Below are 22,563 nucleotides of genomic sequence, written 5' to 3' on the forward strand. Positions count from 1 at the left end.
GTGGCCAAATGAAAAGACATCCTGAACGCTCCGTCCCTCTGCCAGGAGAGGAGGGTGGCCCTCGGCCCTCGAAAGGCACAGCCCAGCAGCTTGGCGAGGGGGAGCCAAAGCCACCCAGCCTCCCCACCCGCCGTGGGGCGGGAGCATCCATAGGGAAGGGCCATAGCTCTGGGGCAGAGGCCCTGCTTGGCATATGCAGACGGTCCTGGGGTCAATCCCTGGCAGCATTTCCAGGCAGGGCTGCTGGGAAGACGCTTCTCGGTCTGAAACTTTGGAGAGATGCTGCTGCTGCCAGTTGGTGCAAACAATGTTGAGCGAGCAGACTCAGCAGAAGGCGATGCATACCTAGGAGAGGGGAGCTGGCCTGGTAGCAGCAAGCCTGGCTTGTCTGCTGAGCTAAGCAGGGTCCACCCTGGTTGCATCTGAATGGGAGGACTTGATGCGCGAGCACTGCGAGATATCCCCCTCAGGGGATGGAGCTGCTCTGGGAAGAGCAGAAGGTTCCCAGTTCCCTCCCTGGCAGCATCTCCAAGATCAGGCTGGGAGAGACTCCTGCCTGCAACCTCGGAGAAGCTGCTGCAAGTCTGGGTAGGCAGTGCTGAGCTAGATGGACCAATGGTCTGACTCAGTAGATGGCAGCTTCCGATGTCCCTACGTTCCACCACTCCAGCACCAGAGGGTACTGACTTGTCAGAGCACGTGTGCTGTACACGTCAGTCTGAGTACACACACACACACACACACACACCAACAAACACACAGTCAATGGGTCCAGCTCACAGCAAAGCAGCCCCACTCTTCTGCAGTTTGCTTCCAGGGGGGCAGAAGCCATCCAGAGCAGAGACGGGGCCAGGCTGAACGCACAGCTGTTTTGCCCCCCCTCGCCAGAGGCGGGTGGCGCTTTCCTGGTGGGACAAGGACAAGGCCTGGCCCCCTTCCCTGCACAACACCAGGAGGGAAACGTTAGCAAAGCCAGGAAAGGCAGAAACAAGCGGCCCCATCTCCGTACCTCCGTCCTTCTTCTCAGCTTCGTCCCGGATGAGAGGGGAGGTCAGGGTCACCTTGAGCGTCAGCGGAAGCTCCTTTGTGCTACGGATGACGATGGCGGCTTCGCTGACATGATGCTCAATCTGGTAATGGTCTTCGGTGAGTTTCTGGAAGGGTTCAGAATAGCGCCACTGAGTCACGGGCACAAAGCCGGCATCCCACACACCCCTGTCTGACCCTTGAGGACGGGAAACCAACATCTGCGTATGGAAACAGCTCCTCTCGAGGAGGAGAGCTGGTCTTGGGGGAGCAGGCATGAATTGTCCCCTCCGCTAAGCAGGATCTGCCCTAGCTTGCATTTGAATGGGAGGCTACATGTGTGAGCACTGGAAGAGATTCCCCTCAGGGGATGATGAGGCCGCTCCGGGAAGAGCAGAAAGTTCCAAGTTCCCTCCCTGGCAGCCTCTCCAAGATACGGCTGAGAGAGACTCCTGCCTGCAACCTGGGAGAAGCCGCTGCCAGTCTGTGTAGCCAATACTAACTGAGACGGCCCAAAGGTCTGACTCAGTATGTGGCAGTTTCCCATGTTCCTGTGGGGAGGGAGACGCTAGTTCTCACCTTCCCCAAAGACTGGCCTAGATTCCGCACAAACCCCACCACCTAAATACATCATTTGTTCTCTGTGCCTTTAAGCCATCCCTGTTCCCCCCCCACCCTGCCCCGGCAGATAAAGGAGAGCCGGTTCCCTCCCCCGCCCCCACAAGAACGAGTGCTGCCTGGCAGGACCATCCATCACCGCCCTGGGAGATTGCCCTAATTTTGCTCACCTGGATTTGGACGGGGAGATTGTCTTTGACGAGAGATAATAAGGTCTCGGTGGGCTTCCCTTTGCACATCAACACCAGCTCCAGGTCCATGTCGTCTTTGATCAGCAGGCCCTTCGCCACCAGCCCGATCCTCATCACCCCACACAACACTCGGCCACCTTGGTCCCTGGAAAGGAAGAGGAGGAGGGGGAGGAAGGATTCTTCAGGAAAACAGCCCTGGTATTTTGCACCCTCCGGGGAGGACGTTGCACCCCCAGCTCTGCTTCCAGCTCGCAGCGCAAGGCAAGTCCTTCCTTTCCTTTCTGCTCCCTCCTTTCCGAGTTTCACCCCCCAGGCAAAGCGGGCAAGAAGGGCCATTGTAAAGAGGTAACCCTTCCATGGGGGCTGCCTGCTGTTAAGGCGATTTCCAGCCCCACAGACCATGAGCCAGGCTCACACATTCTGGCCAAGCGGCCGCATCTCAGGGGATGCATGCGTGGCGTGGTTTCTGCCAACGTATACGCCCCACCCCAAGAGGTGGGAAAGTGGGGAGAGTGTGGTTGCACTGGAAGATTCCCGTGTGTGTGTGTGTGGCCACCCCCTTCTTTATCACCATTCCCAAACAATTAGGGTGAGACTGCAGCCATTTCTGCACAGAGGAAAGAATTAGTCAGGGTCAGGGTCAGGGTCAAGGCAAAGTGTGCCATCGAGTCGATTTCGACTCGTGGCGCCCACAGACTAGCCCTGTGGTTGTCTTTGGAGGGGTTGACCATGGCCGCCTCCCACACAGTAGGAGATGATGCCTTTCATCCAAGGAGATGATGCCTTCCAAGCCCGCCACATCCTCTGCTCTGCAGAAGCCGGAACACGAATGTCCCTGGCCCTTTCTCCCCGCTCAGCAAAAGAAAAGCCTTCTCCCCGCTCAGCGAGTTTTCATGGCCGCTCTTTTGGTGGGGAGAAGCGAAGCAGGGCGGGGGGGGGGGAGCAAAGAAAGGTCTCACACAGGCCGCCCCCCACGGGGAAAGGCAACACCCAGGCCTCAACGCAAGCCGCTCTCCAGCCGGCCGGCTCTTTGTGGAACCCACCCCAGGTCAGCACCCCGAGTCCTGGAGCTATCCCATTAGGTGCTCCCCGGAGAGCCAAGAAGCCACCTTCCCTGTGACTGACTGCGGCACCCACAAGGCTGAATCCACTCACTTGCTGCTGCCGCCGCCGCCGCCATCTGCCGCCTCTTCTTGGCCTTCCGTGCTGCCCTCCGCCCTGGCGGTCTTGCTCGTCTCGTCCATCCAGTCGGAGACCTGCTTGAGGGCACACTCGACCGTGGAGACCATGTTCTGGACGGCTTCGAGCTCCTCCGGAGACGGGTAGATGGTGGAGTGCTTCATCATCACGTGCCGGTCGTCGTTGGCAAAAGAGCGGATGGATCTCTGCGGCAAGAGGGGAGGAGAAGGTGGTGGAGGAGGGAAGGGCCCCTTGAGGACGTCACCGGTCTCGGAATCCATGGACCCACCTCTCAGGGCCTTGATCAATATCACACACATATTTAAATAAATATCAGAAGGAAGTCACAGAACGACATAAGAGAGCTGCCTGATATGGAGTCAGACCCTTGGTCCATCTAGCTCAGGATTGTCTACACTGACTGGCAGCAGCTTCCTAGGGCTGCAGGCTCAGGCGTCTCTCTCGGCTCGACCTGGAGAAGTTGCCAGGGATTGAACCGGGGACCTCCTGCAGGCAGAGCAGAGGCTCTTCCCCTGAGCTAAGGCCCCATCCCCTCCGGGGAATCTCTTGCCATGCTCATATGTAGTCACCCACCCAAAGGCAAAGCAGGGCAGACCCTGCTTAGCAAAGAGGACAATTCATGCACACTCCCACAAGACCGGCGGTGTCTGGGAACCCTGACCCTCATGGATCCAAGCAAAACGGGGAAGGCCAAACCGCTCAGCCTTCCTCTGCCTTCTCCCCCGAAGGGAGCAACCCCACAGCAAAGGGTCCTCAGCAGGCTCAGAGTCCAACGACCCACTCCGACCACTCTCAGCCACCACAAGGGACGGGTCGGGGGCAGGCAGGGCGGCACCCCCATCCCACCACCCCATGGGGGAGCCCAGCCTGCCTCTGCCGGCCACGATTCACCGTCTCCCAGCCCGGAGAGAGAACGCCGCCCTCTTCTGCCCGAGCGGGCAATTCCCAGGCTGCCTCTCCGCAATGAGAGGAATCAATGGACTCGGGTGCCTCCCGTCAGCTGGCGGCAACCCACCATGGCGAGCGCACGGCCAGGCCCCGGCCAGAATCGCAGCCCTGTGGGTCCAAAGCACCATTCAGGAGGGAACGCAGAGTGCCGCAATCGTCCAGCGCCGGGAAGGCAAGAACCCCCCAAACGGAAGCAGGAGGCAGAAGAGAGCAGCAGCCCTGGAGAGGCTCCAGGGAGGACAAACCAGTGGCCACATCGATGCTGCTTGGCAGGTGGGAGCCAGGAACGCGGCCCCAGCACAGCCGCGGCATCCCGGCAGGGGGGCGTGGTAGGGCCTGGTTACGCCCGCCGGCAGAGTCCAAGGTCGCCCGAACCGCTCTGGCAAGCAGCTGGCGAGAGCCACTTTCCCCAGAAAAGGTTATTTATGAGCCTCCCCGGCGCGGGCACTTAATAATTCATGCCCTGCAACCTCCACGCTCCGTGGTTTCGCCGAGGCCCCGGCCATAAATCAAAGCCCGAGGAGGGTGCCAGGCCGGCTCACAGCCTCAGCACCTACCATGGCTGGCGAGAGAGCGGGTTTCAGCTGCGGCCCCCGGCCCCTTTCTCCTTCTCCCTCCGCCTGGGTGTCTTTGCGAGGCACTCGTTCGTCTGGCAGGAGCTCCTCATAAGCCGCTCAGGTGGCCACGCAGGTGTGGGGCGCTGGGAGGCGGACTCGGAAAAACACCTGCAAGAGAGGGGCGGGGAGGGGTGTTAGAGCCCCACGCGGAGGGAGAGGAGACCGGCGGGAGGGGTGGAGGCCAGGCTTTTCGGAGTGCCGAGGGGGAAGCCCGCTGTGTGGCACAGGGACACAGGCAGCCGCCTTCCACCGAGCCAGACCCTGGGTTCATCTAGCTCAGTTCGGCCAACCCAGGCGGGCAGCGGCCTCTCGCAGGCTGCAGGCGGGCGTCTCTCTCTCAGCCCAGCCTCGGAGACGCTGCCAGGGAGGGCACTTGGGACCTTCTGCATGCAAGCGGGCAGGCGCTCCTCTCCCCATCCCTTGAGGGGACTAGCCTACAGAGCTCACCCACGCGGTCCCCCATCCAAATGCAAACCAGGGCAGACCCTGCTTAGCAAAAGGGGCCATTCCTGCAGCGCTGCGCCCACACAGGCTTCCCAGAGCAGCCCCGAAGCGCTCTCCTCCTCCCCAGCGGACAAGCTCAGGACAAGAAAGTGAGAAGGGAGTGTGTTGTGAGGGTGTGAAACCCCGAAGCCCCTCCTGGCCTCTTGAGATTCTTCCCTTCCAAACCAGAAGAGGAATCGGAACAGGGCTCCCAAGGACGGAAGACTCCCCACCTACCTACACACACACACACTCTTCTGCCTCCCCCTCCTGCACAAGCCTACACATATTTATAGGCTGCTTTCCAATGCTGTTTACAGAGACAAAAGAAGAATAAATAAATAAGACACATACACACACACCCCGTCCCTAAAGGGCTCGCAATCTAGAAGCAGCACAAGGCAGGCCCCAGCAACAGCCCCGGGAGGGCTTCTGTGCTGGGGCTGGACAGGGCCGGCTGCTCCCCACCCCGCTAAAGAGGCAGGAGGACACCCACCACTTCCAAAAGGTGCCTCCGTGCCCTGCCCTCTGTCAAGCCTGCCCACAGCTCTTTCCAAGTTCTCGGAGCGCCTGAGCTTGGGGTGGAGAATGATGCCGACCAGCTCGGCAAAGTTCACCCCTGCCTGAGAATTCACACTCACAGCCTGGAATGGGGCTCCTTCCCCAAGCCAAGAAGACGTTTTAAGCCAGTGAAAAAAGCCACAGAGGAGGAAAGCGAGAGGGGGGAGGAAAGCGGACCGACTGGGAGCAGCCACACTCCTCGGGGCTCTCTCTGCTGCACAGGACCATCCCCACGCACGGAGGGTGGCACACAGGCGGTGCATGCCCAGCGCACAAAGCACTCTCCAGCATGCCAAAAAAAACCAGCCTTGTTTGCTGCAACGAGGACGATCCGGGTTCGCCGCCACAAGACCGGCTGTGAACGTTCCCCTCTGTGCTGCCTTCCCATCCAGACACCCCTCCAGGCCCGGATTCGACAGGATGCTTTTATCCCTTTCTGGACATCCAGTGGGTCACTCACGGCCCTCCCTGGACACCTGCAGCCCTCGGTGGCCACAGGCCAGAGGCCGCGGGCCGGTCCGGGCACGTTGCTAAACTGCGGGGCAGGAGTCACAGCCAAGAGGATGCACTCGGGGGCGCCCTATCAGGAGTGCCACCTACCTCCACAAGGGATTCTGGACGCCTAGAGCTCCGGGGGGGTCTCTTCTGGAAAGCCAGGAGGCGTTTCGGGGCGTTCCCAAGTCCGCCTCGGATTAGCAGGCCTTTTGCCCCGCCAAGAAAACAACGCTCTGCTACACCCCCAGCTGATTCCGAACGCGCAGCGACAACAATGCAGCTTTTAAGCACCTCCACGCCTCACGAGCAAGCCGGACAGGTCTGACAGGTATCAGGGCGAGAGCTGGTTCTACCCGCCCGGCCTCCCGAGGGAAAGACAGAAACAGACGGTCTCGGGCCAGAGCGTGGGGCCTCTGAACACGGCTTGGATTGGAGCTGGCTGAAGAGTCGGTCGATTTCCCGGCAGAGAAATGCTTCTCCGGAGCAGGGAATTCGTGCGGTTCCTGACTCCGGGGGGAAACTAAACCGACTCCGGTTTAGGAGAAACCGCGGCACAGGAACTGCACGGAGAAACTCGGGAAAGGCAGATCCAAGGAGAAGGGCAGGTTGGACCACTAGCCAAGAGCTGGAAACGAGATGGATAGCACCTCTGGGCACACAGCAATGCCTGCCTGCCTGCACAATTCGAGAGCTCAGCGCCAGAGCCGCAGGGACAGAGGGAGCCGCCTCCTACTGAGTCAGACCCTCGGTCCCTCCCACGCAGTATTGTCTGCACAGGCTGGCAGCAGCTCTCCAAGGCTGCAGGCAGGAGCCGTCTCTCCCAGCCCGACCTGCCAGGAGCAGAACCTGGAACCATCTAAATGCCAAGGAGATGTTCTGCTACTGAGCTACGGCCTCATTCTGCTTGACAGGCAGGAAGCCCCAAGTCCAACCCGGCCAGCATCTCCATGCACACTCGGGAAAGACGGCTAAGTTTCAAATCCCAGAGAGCTGCTGCCGGTCAGTGAAGTTGACACCAAGTTAGATGGACCAAGGGCCAGACGCAGGACGGCAGCCAGGCCTCTCGACCGTATCGCCACAGGGAGTGTCCTGAACCCCAAACTGGTATCCCCCACATCGGTCTGCCCAGGATAACTTTTCCAAGCAGACGTCCACCTGTTCTAGTTTCTGGAAAGAGAACAGGGACCGATTTCTTTATTTTAATCCATGCAGGGCCATCTCTCTGCACAGCACCTTAGAAGTGGACCGGTCCTTGCCCCGAGACACTCCCAACTTATAAATTCAACACAGGCAGAGCACTGGAGAGAGGGCTTAGCAGGGAAAGAACAAGCATGTATTTCCGTTTCACGCACACAGCAGCTGGCTGTGGCCCCTTCACCGGCTACTCTTGTGCGAAGAGGAGCTAGCCCAAATGTCTTGCCCCGTTTAGTCCACTTCAAACTCTCCGTGGGGGAGATGCCTGAAGCAAAGGCCAGGTGCCTTCCTGACCGGAGTGCACCCCACCAAGAACTGAAGCCTCCCAGAAAGACCCGACCATTGGAAAATCCTCCCCGGTGCGACGGAGATCCGGGCCAGATGGCTGCTGCTGCCGCCGCCTCCACTACTTGATCCTGGTGGGCCAAAAGGCTCTCTGGGGTCACCTTGGGCCAATGCAGAAGCTACCAGCCTTTTGCACCGGGCCGGACACAGCAGGCAGCAGGACCCCTCCGTGCCGGCTTTTTTCAAAGGTTCTGGGAAAGAGAAGGACTCTTCAAGAACCGGCAGCCTGAACGGCACGAATTCTTGTCCCCAAAAGCAGATGTCTTTTGAAGGTAATTTTTATCATCGCACACAGTTGGACAAAAAAACACCAAAAAAAAAAACCCAAGCAGGGAGCGTGTCGTGTTCCTCCTGCATTATTATTTTAATTCCTGGCCTGTGTCCAAAGTCCTCTCTCTGGAAGCATCCATCATAGCGGGACGCTGTGTATGTGGGTCAGAAGAGACGAGGGCCGGTTCAGAGGAGCCTCCACTCTTTGGAGACGTGCAGAGCGAGCTCAGAATGAGACCTGCAGGATGTGAACCTTCGCAGCAAAACACCTGGGGAAGGAAAACCTAAACCAGACCTCCACACACAAAAAACAACAATGCCAAACTCATGCTTCATAGGGACACAGGAAGCTGCCATCTACCGAGTCAGAGCCTTGGTCCATCTAGCTCAGTATTGTCTTCACAGACTGGCAGCGGCTTCTCCAAGGCTGCAGGCAGGAGTCTTTCTCAGCCCGATCTTGGAGATGCTGCCAAGGAGGGAACTTGGGACCTTCTCCTCTTCCCAGAGCAGCCCCATCCCCACAGGGGAATATCTTACATGGGGTCTCCCATTCAAATGCAACCAGGGTGGACCCTGCTTAGCAAAGGGGACAAGTCATGCTTGCTCCCACCAGACCAGCTCTCTTCTTGGTCTGTCTAGTTCAGTATTGGCAGCGCACATGTCTCCCATTCAAATATGAAGAAGGACAGACCCTGCTTAGCAAAGGGGACAAGTCATTCTTGCTGACACAAGCCTATCAACAGTACAAGCAGTAGCAGAATTTCCCTGGTCCGGGGCTTGCCCTCTGCAAGAGTTTGCAACATAGCCTCAGGCACGCTGCCCCCTGTCCAGCCTCAGCCTAGGTTTAAACAAAAGGAAGCAGCTCCCTTATACAGAGACTTCTGGGGGGTTGAGGCCGTCGCTCAGTGGAAAAGCATCTGCTTTGCACTCACAAACACACCATCTCTCTCTCTCTCTCTCTCTCTCCTGGCTTAGCAGCACAAGAGTCACATCTCAATAAAACCTGGATGAAAGTCGCATCAGGCACCTGGAGACTGGCAGTGGCTCTTAAGAGAAAGCAGTCAGAGGCTTTGCTTCCAAGGGCGAGTTTGATTTACTGATGCATTTATAACCCGCCTTTCCTGACAATACGGCCCCAGGGAGCCAACAGTGAAACAAACCAAACCACAATGCTGGAAAACATAACCAAGAAGGTGGCAGATAAAAACCAAAATCACAGCTGAGCCAGGAACACACATCAGCATTAAAAGGCCGGGTGGAATAAAAACCATTTCCGGCCTCTGCCTGAAAAGGAAGAGGATGCCACAGCTCACTGAGCAAAGAGGCACCTTTTAAAAGTGGCGATTCTCTTCTGCTTCGCAGGGGGAGAGCAACTGGCCCTATCCGTCCCCAGCACAGCATCCCTCCAGTGGCTGGTTTCTGCCTTACGTTTCTTTTTTTGATTTGTCGTGAGCCCTTTGGGGACAGGGAGCCCTTGTATTTATTATTCATTTTTCTACATCCACCACTTTGCTCACTCTGGTTGAAGAGCGGTATATGCATATCCGTAGCAGCCCAAGCAACCTGGGAGAAGGTTAACCTGGGATAAGGTCCCATCTCTAGGTCCAGTTCCAGCCATTGTGCAGACACAGACAGGCAGAGGCACAATTTATGCTGCCCCACTGTGGCCTCCGGCCAAACAGCCTCTGGACGCTGTACAAGCGCCTGTTTAGCAGACACAAGGGAGGGGAGGAAGTGGGGGGGGGGAAAGAGCCCACACATCACATCACAAGCAGCAAAACCCTCTTAAATGCACTTTCAACTCGCTGGGAAAAAAGCCTGGTCCATCTCCAGGCGAACACACTGAAATATTTAAAATGAAAGAGCACACACGACAGAAGTTTAATGTTGAAGAAGGAGAAGAAAACAGGCTGCGCCCCCTTTCTGGGTCTTGGGGTTTTTGTGTTCATCCCCGCCCACCCACCCACCTCCCCCCAAAAACCAATGGGAAGGGGAGCGGGGTCTCTGTCCCCATTCTGGCCATGGCCACGCTGGGCCCCTTTACCAGCTGCGCTGTCGAGCGCCTGACTTTCCCGACGGAGGCATCCCTTTTTAAAAATGCATACAGCCATGGAGGCCAGGGCTGACAAGCAAGCACAGAGCATTTAAGTGAAGGCTCATTAATCTTTAAACCGGCTAAGAGAGACCAGGCGGAGGCCCGGGGGCCGGGGCAGGCGGGCAGTGCGGAAGGGAGTTGGGGCGTCTTCCAAAAACGCCGTCAGGAGGGCGGGGGGGCGGGGGGGCCACCAGGGCAGCAGCCCCGGCATGCCTTTGAGCAAGCAGGAACAGCGGCGGAGTCCACTTTCTGGAGTCCAGCGACGTCCCCTCGTTCAAAGACTCTTCCTGAGCACAAGAAGGCGCTGGGGAAATGAAGCTCCCTTTCAGCTTGGGAAATGGTGCCATCCCGAGATGAAGCAGCAGAACGTTTTCATGGACCGTGCCCAACAGGTTAGCGTGACACAGAGAGCTTGTTTTCCGTGGGCCCGGGCGTCCTTCTGGGCTTCCCCGCCTCTGGCCACCCGAATGGCTCCAACATTTGGCCGCCCTTGAGAAGGGCCCAGGTAGGGCTGGGAGAGGCTCCTGCCCGAGCCCTTGGAGGGCTGCTGCCAGTCCGTGGAGACAGAACAGAGCTGGACGGAACAAGGGCCGGACTCGGCAGAAGGCAGCTGCCGAGGGTCCAATCCAGGACGGCACCCACTTCTTCTGTTTGGAAGCAGGAGTGCAGGCGGGGGGTCCCCCGATGCCTCGCAATCGCTGGTCTCCGTTCAGAGGCGGTGAGTCCACCTCCTGGAAAGGTGACCCCTGCCAGGGGAGGGGAGGCTGGAGGGCGGGAGCAGAGCACCTCTCGGCCCCCTTCCAACCATCCCCCTGCAATGGGAGCCGCCGTCGTCTCCGTTTCGTCAAGGATGGGAAATGTGCAGAGGCAGGTTGCATGCCAGTCCAGAGAGCTTTCGCCAGCATTTCTGCCCTTCCGGATACCTCCGTCCGAGCTGCCTTGGACGTCGCTGTGCAAATCTGTCACTGAGGAACAGGCTGCGGTCATTTCACTCCACGGCAAGTGCCCCTCTGGTGTGCCACCCTGGAGGAAAGGCAGCGACAACATCCCTGCAATTGCCGGGACTAGGTGGACGCAGCAACAACGCATTCCGCCACCTTCAGCCACGTGGGGCCAAATCCCTGCCGTCCGCCCTAACCACAGCAGTTAGTATTTAAGAGGTAGATTGCCCCTAAACAAAGAAGCTCCATAAAGGCATCGTGGCTAAATAACCATTCACAGACCCTCTCCTCCTCAATTTATTTATCTACACATGCACACGCACATGCACACACGCGCGCACAAACACACACACACTCTTCCTCCAAGGAGCCCAGAGCCATCTACATAGTTATGTTCATCCTCCCAACAGCCCTGTGAGGTCGGTTAGGCCGAGAAGGAAATGACTGGCCCAGAGGCACTCCGTGGAGTTTCATGGCTGAATGAGGATTTCAACGGCGATCTCCCAGCTCCTAGTTCAACATTCCAATGATTATACCAGAACCTGCTTTCAAAGCCATTACAACAAGAGTCCGAACATTATGTTGTACCTGCATGCGCACGCACACACCTCTGTGGGAATCACTGGGCCAGTGCTCATCTTAAAAGTGAACCTGGATACAGGCTCTGTCAAATGTAGCATACAGGAAAGAACTGTACTGGTGTACCTGTGTCCAGCACAACGTGCAAATACCAATACCTGTGTACACTGTACACTCATCGGAACATGGGAAGCTGCCATCTACTGAGTCAGACCCTGGGTCCATCTAGCTCAGTATTGTCTTCACAGACTGGCAGCAGCTTCTCCAAGGTTGCAGGCAGGAGTCTCTGTCAGCCCCATCTTGGAGATGCTGCCAGGGAGGGAACTTGGAATCTAAGATGCTCTTCCCAGAGTGGCTCCACCATCCCCTAAGGGGGAAATCTCTTCCAGTGCTCACACTTCTAGTCTCCTTCTCATATGCAACCAAGGCAGACCCTGCTTATTTAGCTAAAGGGACAAGCCATGCTGGCTGCCACCAGACCACCTCTCCTTAATGTACTCGTTGCATGCATGTTGGACGCAACGTGTGAACAGGGCTCTTTTCTAGCAGCAGCTCCATGAATTAAACGACGGATTGTGTGAAAGAGGCCTTGCATGTGTCCCCCAAATTCTGGTATGACGAGAGAGGGACGAAAACCTACTGCCTTCCAGTTCCTCCCCACTATTTGCTAAACTGGAGGGCTCATTCGCAGGCACATGCTAAGCCCAGGAGTTCATCCTCTCTCCGAGGGGCCAGACCTCCCCGCAAGCAGAGGGCAATGCCCCCTCAGACCTGAGCAGAATCCGGCTCTTCCGTGTAAATGCCTGGCGGCCTTTCACAAGAAGGGAATGAAGACCCAGCCCTGTGCCTGGAATACAATGGGATCTGCTATGCCCGGCACCGCAGAGCTAAAAATAGCCGGCACGCTGCAGGAGGCAAGCATATCCAGGAATAATTCCGGAGGGATCAATACTAAGGAAACAGACTGGGCCGGGGAGGAGGCAGCAAAATGAGGAAGGGGTGGGAAAGAGGCGGGGGATCGTTGGTTGCAGCATGTAATGCTCTCTCCTCCTGATAACGGGGAGCCCGGCCTCCGAGGCGAGAGGGCTCTACCGCAAGACGCAAAAACACGGCATTTAGTGCATAATGAAGTGGCGGTGCTTTGCATCCCAGAGCGAAGGACAAAAAGGGAGATGCATGAAGGAGGAGGGCGATTTCTCCCTGCCTTCGGTGGTGCTGCTGCTGCTGCTTGGAGAAAGGGTGTGGACTCCGAGCTCCTTTGCTTGGCCGAGGGCCTGCCTTTTTCCCTAGACCAGGAACCTTTCCATACACACACACACACAACACGCTTGGGAGGTGTACACCCGTACGTTGCAAGCACACCCAAGGCACAGCCCATCTAAGAAAAAAGGAACCGCCGACCTGGACCCACAGCCGAGCAGAAGCGCCTCTGCTTTGCAAGCAAAAGGTTCCGGCTAGGACTGGGGAGGGTTTCCAGTCAGTGTCGACCAGGGTTTCCCAACCTGCAGTACTCCAGGTGTTGCCAAACTCCTATGGAACTACTTTTGCTATCGCGGAAGCAGAAGGCAGCCTCTGAGGTCCCAATAAGGGGCAGCCAAGATGAGACAAGGGCTGGAGCACCTTCCCTGCAAGAAATGCCCGGTGCATTTCGGGGGGTTTCCAGTTTAGGGGAAAGGTGGCTTGTAGGGAGTGAGGCTACTGGTCCATCGAGCTCAGGACTGTCATAGCTCAGCCGGCGGAGGCCACACGGACAACACAGAGCAACACGAAAGTCCCAAGGCGTTAAAATCAAAGGAAAGGGGTAGGCAGGCGATGAGAACCAGGCAGCCCAGATGTGAACAGCCCCGGCAAGCTAACCCCTGCTCTGGGGCTCCAATACAGAGAGAGCCCCACTAGCAGCAACTGGCAGCTTAGCCACCCGGTTCCAGCATCACAGCAACCGCTGGATATGGCCCACATTCATAGCACCTGGATCATTCTAACCCTGCAAGCGTGCAGAGCACGCTTTTTGCATTCTCTGAGCAGCTCCATCAGCAGAGTGAGATGGAAGATATTCAAGATATTGAAATTGTTCATGCTCCGACGCTTCCTAATCAGCGCATTAATTCTCAGTAATGAGTATCACGGGCACCCAAATAGGTTGCTTAAAAGCATCAAGATTAAAAGGGTTTTCCAACCATGACCTGGTGTAGCCCAGAAAACGGCCTCTCCTGTTTGCCTCCTAATGGGCTTCGGAACCAACCTGGACCCAAACCTTTGCTCCCCAAGTGGGAACAGATGAAGCTGCCATATACTGAGTCAGACGCTTGGTCCATCTAGCTCAACATTGTCTTCACAGACTGGCAGCGGCTTCGCCAAGGCTGCAGGCAGGAGTCTCTCTCCCAGCCCTCTCTTGGAGATGCTGCCAGGGAGGGGACTTGGAACTTCAGATGCTCTCCCCTGAGCGGCTCCATCCCCCGAGGGGAATATCTTACAGTGCTCACACATCTAGTCTCCCATTCAAATGCATTCCAGTGAGGACCCTGCTTAGCAAAGACAACAATTCATGCTGGCTACCACAAGACCTAGAGATTGCAGGTCCGTATGTGCACATGTGCACACACATCGCCACTCAAATCCTTCACAACGTGATCCTGCCTCCCCATTTCCTGCAGCTGTGGGGCACCAGCAAGCCCTTTTTAGATTCCCAGGCCTTTGGCGACTGTCCACACGGACAGGCAGCGGCTCCTTCTCCAGGGCTTCAGGCAGGAGTCTTTCCCAGACCTACCTGGAGACGCTGCCAGGGACCCGCTGAGCTTCAGCAAGGCGGCTGCATCCGGTGCCAGACCAGTCCAAAGCCAGGGGGAATTGCGTACGTGGTGCCGAGGGCGTCTGGATGACGGGAGAACTGGCACCAGATCTGCCAAGCTGGGGCGGGGGGCCTTCCGCGGATGGGCCGAAGTCCCTCCCCCCCTCCCACCGGATCCCAGCAGGCAAGGCAACCATCTCACCGCGACCAGCGTGTCCATGCAACGCCAGTCCCGAGAACGGAGCCGGTGAGAGTTGGACGCTCCGTCGCCGGTGGCCCCGAAGCAGACGCCTGTGGCCACACCACGCGGAGGCCAAGTTCCTTGCTGCAGCTGCCCTCCACGGGAGCTGGGGATGTTGCACTGAGGAACGACTAAACACCAGGCCCAGACACCCACAGACACGGCTTCCTTGCACGGTGCAGCCGCCGCCGGGGACCAGCTTGCAGGGCGACCTTCAGCCAGTCTCTCTCTCTCTCTCTCTCTCTCCCCCCGCTCAGCCTAACCAGCCTCACGGGGCTGTCAAGAGGATCAGAAGCCGGGAGAACTCTCCCCCCCCACCCCCAGAGGCCATGCAGGCACAAAGGTGCTGGTTAAGGCGCTTCCCACCCACCCAGGGCACCGGCAGGCTGCAGGAGGGGACACCTGGCACGCTTCCTGCAGTTCTATTTCGGGAGGGCCCGGGCTGGGGATTCACACTTCCAGGAGCAGGAATTTAAAAAGGGAAAACAAGCCGGACACAAGCCGAGCGAGAGGCAGTGTCTGGAACCAATTATCAATCCAGCCAAGCACAAGGGAAGCCGCTTCTGCAGCCCAGCAAGAGCCGTGGGGCGGGCGGGGGGGAGAATATTCCCACAGGGATGAGGAATAAGTGGAATGAGACATCCCCCAGAATGACGGAGGACTCAAGGGCGGAGCAGCTCTTCTTCCTCCATCTGTGGGCAAGTCTCGCAGGGACTTCTGACACCCCCTGCCAGATTCCTACCATAACAAGAGTCTGATTTTCAGCACCATTCCTCACACAGGAGCCTAGGAAGCTGCCGAATACCGAGTCAGGCCCTTGGGCCACCGAGCTCAGGACTGCCGACGCTGACTGGCAGCAGCTTCTCCCAGGTTCCAGGCAGGAGTCTCTCCCAGCCCTCCCTGGAGATGCTGCCACCAGGGACTGAACCGGGGGACCTCCTGCATGCGAAGAAGAGGCTCTCCTGCAGATCTGGGCTGGAACGTTTGCACCCAGAAGCAGTTCCGCTTCCCAGGAGATTCTGACACAGCCATGGGAGTCTCAAGGCAAGAGAAGCATCCTTTTGCCACCAGCCGCCAAGGGCAAGGTTGAGCCCCCAGATGTTTTTGGACAACTCCCGTGGCCTCCGGCCATTATGCCTGGGGATTATGGGAGTTGTCGTCCAGAAACATCTGGGGACCCACACAATATTGCATCCCCAGTGAGGGACCCAGAGAAAGAGGGACGGAACAGAGAGAGCCGCGAAACACTCTCCTGGACCACTGAGTTCTAAATGAGGCTTCAGGCAGCTGATCATAAATAAAAGATCCTTCATAAATACTCCCGGTCCTATTTTAAAACCGTCGGCTCCTGTGACCCTTCTGGGAAGGGCAGTCCAGTTTTCTACGTCCTAAATAGTTTATGGGCCCACCTTATGGGTCTGCATCTCCCCACACCCGTTCCCCGCAGAACGTACACATTATGAAACCACATCACCACTATCAAAATACGCAGACTTGCTTTTAGAAATCCCGGAACAGAGCGGCAATGAAAATGCCACAACAAATTAGAAGACACCAGTCGAAGCAACCCAACGGGAGAGGCTTCCAAGGACGGCCAACAGAATCTCTCCACGCTTCCACAGGTTCATAGGAAGCTGCCTCCTACCGAGTCAGGAGTTTGTTCCATCTAGCTCAGTATTGCCTGCACTGACAAGACAGTCACAAACGGGGATTCCCAGATGCTGTTGACTTGATGGATGGATGGATGAAGTGCCATCCAGTCGGTGTTGACTCTTAGCAACCACATAGAGAGATTCTCTCCAGGATGATCTGTCTTCCACTTGGCCTCTGAGGTCTCGCAGTGGTCCCTTCATTGCTGTCGTCATCCTGCTGGTCTTCTCTTTCCTTCCACTTTCTCCAGCATTATGGACTTCTCAAGGGAGCTGGGTCTTCGCATAATGTGTCTGAAGTATGATAGTTTGAGCTTGGTCATTTGTGCCTCGAGTGACAATTCTGGATTGATTGGTTCCAGGATCCATTGGTTTGTTTTCTTGGCTGTCCATGGTCTCCTCAAAAGTCTTCTCCAGCACCAAAGTTCAAAAGCATCAACGCTTTTTCTATCTTGCTTCTTCAAGGTCCAGCTTTCGCATCCATAGAGCATCATGGGAAAAACCATGGTCCAAATGATTCTAATCTTTGTAGCTGTAGACACGTCACGGCATCTAAATATCCTTTCCAAGGCCTTCATTGCAACCTGACCAAGTGCTAGTGGTTGACTACAACTCCCATAATCCCCAAGCAAAGGCTATTGCAACATCTGGGGATCCCTGCCGCTGCTCACATGCAGTCTCCCATCCAAATGTGAACCAAGCTGAACCTTGCTTAGCAAAGGGGACCATTCAGGCACGCTACCGCAAAACCAGCAACCTTCCCCAGCCAAGGCAGACAACTGAGATTCTCTCCAGCCTTTTCCACCATCCTCTTTTGTACACTACTGGTCTCTGCTTTGCAAAAATTTAAATTTTATTTTTGTGTGGCAAACGACAGAGGCATTTCTGTTCCGACTGTATCGGTGCTAATTATTTTTCCTCTCTCCCGGCCTGTCAGGGAAGTGCGTGGAAGATATTGCTTTGCAACAGATGGAGGCCTTCGGAAACAGAAGAACCAAAAAACAACCACCATCTCCACTGCTGTTTCCGAAAAGGCTCTCACAAGCCCCAGTTGCTCTTGGCTGATGGAGGGGTTCCAGGGGGACTTGTCTGGAGGTGAACTTCTACATTTCACATGCAGCTGAGCAGAGGGGAGACTGATCCCAGATGAAACAGCCCCACAAATCAAGACCTTTCCAGCTCTAGGGACATTATTACGGCTCCTGCGTGGAGAAGGACAGTCAAGTGGAATTTGAGCACTGGGCCAAACACAAAGAGTCTCGTTTGCTCAGGACAGACCCAGGAAACTGTGATGCTTCAGGGGAGTCTGTGATTGGTGCAGAGCAGCACATGGTCCAATGGGACAGGCCTCCACAAGATCCACTATGGGGCCTGCAAGGACCCTCCTATGGGACCCTCATTTGCTGCTGCTTGGGTTCCTCAATTCCTGCTCACTCCAGATGCATTCAACATCACGCACACGAAAAGCTGCATTGTAACCCTGCTAGCAGAACCAAAAGGCACCTCCGAAAGTGGCAATTCTCTTGTCTTTAGCAAGGGGAGAGCAACTGGCCCTATCCAGCCCCAGCACAGCATCCCTCCAGTGGCTGTTGCTGGGGTCTACCTTAGGTTGCATCTTAGATTGTGAACCCTCTGGGGACAGGGAACCATATTTATTTTTTCTATGTAAGCCTGCAATAAAGTTTATCTATCTATCTATCTATCTATGTAAGCCCCTTTGAGGACTTGGATTGAAAAGCAGTATATAAATACTTGTAGTTGCAAAAATAAACATTCCGTTCCCAGGAGACTGAAACTGACGGAAACTTGTATGCATCAGCATGCAAGGCACCTGTCGATTTCCCCCCTCCAAGACGCAGACTTTATTTCTTAATCTCTGTCCAGTTAGATGCATCTCCAAGGCACTGCACAGGTTGCCAAACAGAGCCATCTTCTTCCTCATGAGCCTGTTCCAACCCTGCGTTCTTCACCGGAGGCTCTCCTCTTCAATTGGAAGAGATGGTTCTCATCTCCAAATGCAAGAGAACGTCTTCTTCGCCGCGATCCCCACTGCCCATTAAGATCATCCAGAGAGGACCTTCTCTATCGCTGCCCCGAGGCTTTGGAACGCGTCCATCCACGTTAAGACGAAGCAAGCCTCAAATCTGCTCGCTGCCCCACACGAGAAACGCCCCAACACTCTTCCAGCACTTCAGACTTGTTTGTTTTAGAGGCTGCTAAAAGGGCAGCTTGAAGCTCACAGAAACCGAGAATCCGAACACGACTCCTCTGTATATTCCGTGGTGGTGCGTTTGGGCGCCTGCTGGGAAGGAGCGACCCCAGAAGTGTGTGCGAATCCAGATGCTGCTACAAGGGGAGAGATTTCTCCGAAATACCAACACTCCCGCCAGGGGTGGAGCCTTCCCTGCCACCCAGACCGAGCTACAGACAGGCCTGGCGCGCAGGGACGAGCCGCTAGTTTGGGAAACCCCTCTATCGGGCAGCAGCAAGAGAGGGAGATGCTGAAAGGCAGCGTCCCCTACTGTGCGGGAGGAGACGGCCATGGGAAAGCCCTGCTGGATTCCCCCCAAGACAGAAGAGGTGGCGACAAGATTCAGGGCTCTGTGAAATGCACGGGGGACTCCTGCCCCACAGGGCACCCCCAACGACGCCCCTGCCTCCAGCACACTCCTCGGAAGCACGCAACGCAGGACTGGCGTGTCCAGCCCGGTGGCAGCAACCTGCGGTACGGCCGGGGCGGAAAGCCTGACCCAGCCGCCACCTCCCTCCACCACTAATGCATGCTGGAGCCCGCCCAGACCCGCTCACACCCACCCACCTCGCCCCGGCCGACGCCAGTAATTAATCGCCCGCGATCACTCTCCTCCTTGGCAGCGGAGAAACTCCGGGCTCCGCAGCAGAGAACGCGCTCGCGGCTGCCAGCAGGCGGAGAGGAAAACAGCCACGAGGGGGTCATTTGGCCCATCCGGACTCCTCAGCCCACCGATAAATCCAGGGCTGCTTCTCACGGCCGAGCCTGGGGTGGTTTTATGGCCGCCATTCAGGCAGGTCTCTGGAGAACAGCAGCAGCAGCGCCGTGGAGAGGACAGAAGCACGGTGCACACAGGCTGTCAGCACTCCCTACAACGGCCCTGCAGAGGAGGCCAGAATTATCCCCATATGGAGGTGGGGGCGACCGAGCAGAGCCTCTTCCCGTGTGTCTTTCGAGACCGAGTCTCCTCTGGGGACAGGCGACTGCGTGGTCGTGGTTTTCCCCTCTGTATCCTGCATCGACAACCAATGTTGAAACACGGTATAGAAGTGACAGGACTCGGAGGCACCCTAGTTCAAAAGCTGGCCCTCGGGGGCCACTCATTAGGCGCCAAGGCTGCGCATTCAGGAGCTCCCTGGTTCAGTCCCTGGCAGCATCTCCAGGGAGGGCTGGGAAGAACGCCTGATGCCGAAACCTTGGAGAGCTGCTGCCAGTCAGAGCTGGCAAGACTGAGCTGCATGGACCCATGGTCTGACTTGGTACAAGGCAATTTCCTAAGGTATAAAAAAAATTATCTTAGATACTTATTGCATGCAGAAATAGGACTCAATGAATGCATGGTCGGAACAACTGGAATTCTTCATCCATACAGGGGAAAAGAAAAAGACAACTTTTCACTCTGGAAGGATTTTGCCTCTAGCCTCCGCTTGCAGGCTCTGCAGAACCTGTCTGTCCCCTGTTGGAAACAGGATACTGGGTTGGGGCGCTTGGCCCACTCCAGGAAAGCTCTCCGGATGCTCTTACAAAGGATAAGACAAATCCAAAGTCAGGGAGAGAGGGTTTGGGTGGTGCTAGCCAAGAAAGGAACCTCCACATTCCAAGGCAGGATACCTCTGGATACACAGGGAAGCCTGCCTGGCCCAAGTTGCAGTGTCCTCACGGCGTCAGGCAAAAGCCGTTTATTTACCAAGGCTTTTTGTTTACCTTGCTGCAGCTGTTATCTCTGCTTACGTGTGGGCTGTTTATTATCCTGTTTTAGTTGCATTTAAAAGTTGTGATTCGTTTGGTCCCTGAACGTACGTTGCCCCAGGAGGAGGAAGATGGAAGGGAGGAGCACAAATGACTTCAGCCAACAGAATTCCAGAAGTGCACCGTCACCTCCGTGCCTGGACTGCTGATGAGGCACCTGGCTTGGACGGGAGGACCTTTGGCCTGACCCAAAAAGCGCCTCGTGCTGTTAACAGCCACCAAGTTTGCAGAGAGGAAGCAGCTCAGAGATCCCTCGGAGGAAAAACACTCGCCGAGCACCACAGCAAACCCTTGCAGCGAAGCCCCTTCGGAGCCCAGGAGGGCACCCCGCCTTCCCCCCCCCCGCCTTTAAAACATCTAACACAAATGTTTCCTCCCCCAAATTGCACATCAGGGAGAAAGCCCCTAGAACGAGCCACGCCGAGCCTGCCTGACACATAAACCTCGCGTCGGATGAATTAGTGCTAGTAAAACAGCATATAATTTACATTTTGTCCTGTCAATCACTGGCGGCATCTCCAAGCTCCTTATGACGAAGCGAGCCAAGCCACAAGCCGGGCTCTAAATCATGTCCCCCACAGAGGAGAGGGAGGCGGAGGCGGCGGAGAGAACAGTTCACAGTCAACAACCCGGAGGAGGGAGGAAGGAGGGCTCTCCCCAAATGAGTGAGCTCCTGGGAGCAGATCCCAAGCAGCAGCTCCTGCAAGGAGGTCTCTCTCCCCCGACCCCCAAGAGCCCCGAACGGCACACACGCGGCTTTCCTGACAAGCTACTTAAGGCGGGGAGGACGACCCACACACTCACACCCCACAGCACGACACACCAGGCTGTACAAGCCACGGGTGACAACCCACCTCTGCACTTGATTAGCAGGCGCCATCAGCCGAGCGGAGAGGGCAGGCGGTTGCCCAGTGGTTTGGGAACACTCCGGCACGGCCAATTTGGGGAACACAACCAGGAAGACCGCCAGAGGCCGAGACCCATGCGCACGCACACACACACACACACCCAACGCCACACACTTCACGGCAGGGCCGGGCTCAACGAGGACTTGGCACGGGGGACCGAGGGATGTTTGGGCTCTCTCGGATCGCCACCACTTTCAGCACGGGCCTGGCGGTACGCGGGTGTTGCATCCCTGCCGGAAGATCCAGAAGTGTCCCGGACCATTTCCCCTGGATGCAGCTGGTTTGGGGACAGAGGAGAGTCACTTCGGCACCCTCCTGGGCAGGAGAGAGAAGCGGAAGGGAACAGCAGCCGTGGGGTCCCCCCGGAGATGGCAGGGAGGGCTCTACCGAAGCAAAGGACCTTTCGGCCCAAAGGGCGAGCCAGCAAAGGAAAGGAGGGGAAGCTCGTCTGCAAGAAGGAAGGCGGGTGGAGGAGGACGCAGCAAAGCAAGAGGAGCAGTGGGGGGGCACTCCATTTACCGATCACATTATTGGTCTGGGGAGATCTCGTGGCATTGCTCTTTGCTTTAAACAACTTTCAGTTAGTGCAGAAGCAGAGGCAGAGGGTAAACACGCAAAAATCACTGGCCACTGGGTGAGCATTTTAAATTTTTCTGGACTTTTTCTGAGGAGCGCGCCCGGGCGGTGATAGGGCGCTGCCTGCTGCAGAGACAAGCTCTTGGTCCATCCCGCTCAACGCGGCCCACCCTGGCTGGCAGCAGCCCTCCAGGGCTTCGGGCGCAGGGGAGGCGTGATCAAGCCTACCTGGAGACGCAGCCGGGGACGGCTCGGAAACTGGGCCCTCCCGCAGGCCCGACGGGGACTCTTCTGCTGAGCTGCGGCCGGCCACTACGGAAAGCGGGTGGCTGGGCGCCACTGACCATCTGTCTGATCCGGCAGGGCGCTTAAGTCCTCCTGATACGTAAGCGAGGCAGGAGTGCGAGGGGATTGCCAGGGCCCCGGAGAGAGAGAGAAGCACAATCCTTTCACAGCCAGGAAAGAGGCTGCGGGCTGTCCTGGGGAGCGTGCCGCACACGGGGGGGGGCGTTCCCCGAGGCCGGGGCAGGCGGGAGCCAGGGGCCGCCCTGCCATCTCCTGCCCGCAAGGCGCTGCACTCTGGCAGAGGCAGCTTGGGAAGGAGCAGGCCGGCCGGCGGGGGCGCCTGCAGGGAAAGTGCCGCTCTAAGCCCGGCTAAGTCCCTGAGCAGAAGCCCCGCTCAGGCTCAGCGGCTTCTCAAGTGACTCTCCTCCGCCCGCCCGCCTGGGTTGGCAGGCAGAGGCCTCTCTCTGTGCCCCAGCCCCCCCTCCCCAGGATCCGTGCCTCAGCAGTGCAGGAAAACGTGTGGGAGCTTTTCTCTCCCGAAGCCCCACGGTGG

At 57.1% G+C, this 22,563-nt stretch overlaps 1 protein-coding gene across 9 annotated transcripts in view; it reads right to left on the reverse strand.

The window, feature by feature from the left end:
* STRBP (spermatid perinuclear RNA binding protein) overlaps window positions 1–22,563 on the reverse strand; it is a 48,901-nt gene that overhangs the window by 20,510 nt on the left and 5,828 nt on the right. For 8 of the 9 annotated variants that reach the window (XM_053281649.1, XM_053281650.1, XM_053281648.1 and 5 more), the window contains exons 2-5: window positions 4,541–4,708; window positions 2,991–3,220; window positions 1,815–1,980; window positions 1,010–1,154 (exon numbers count right to left, since the gene is read on the reverse strand). In XM_053281649.1, the coding sequence (XP_053137624.1) occupies window positions 1,010–1,154; window positions 1,815–1,980; window positions 2,991–3,220; window positions 4,541–4,543 (544 nt within the window). In that variant the 5' untranslated portion in view covers window positions 4,544–4,708. Of the gene's footprint in view, window positions 1–1,009; window positions 1,155–1,814; window positions 1,981–2,990; window positions 3,221–4,540; window positions 4,709–21,953; window positions 22,074–22,563 lie in introns of those variants that run through there. The other variant, XM_053281646.1, reaches the window with a different exon arrangement.

This window comes from Hemicordylus capensis, chromosome 17 (genome assembly GCF_027244095.1).
Source record: "Hemicordylus capensis ecotype Gifberg chromosome 17, rHemCap1.1.pri, whole genome shotgun sequence".
Lineage (NCBI taxonomy): Eukaryota > Metazoa > Chordata > Lepidosauria > Squamata > Cordylidae > Hemicordylus > Hemicordylus capensis.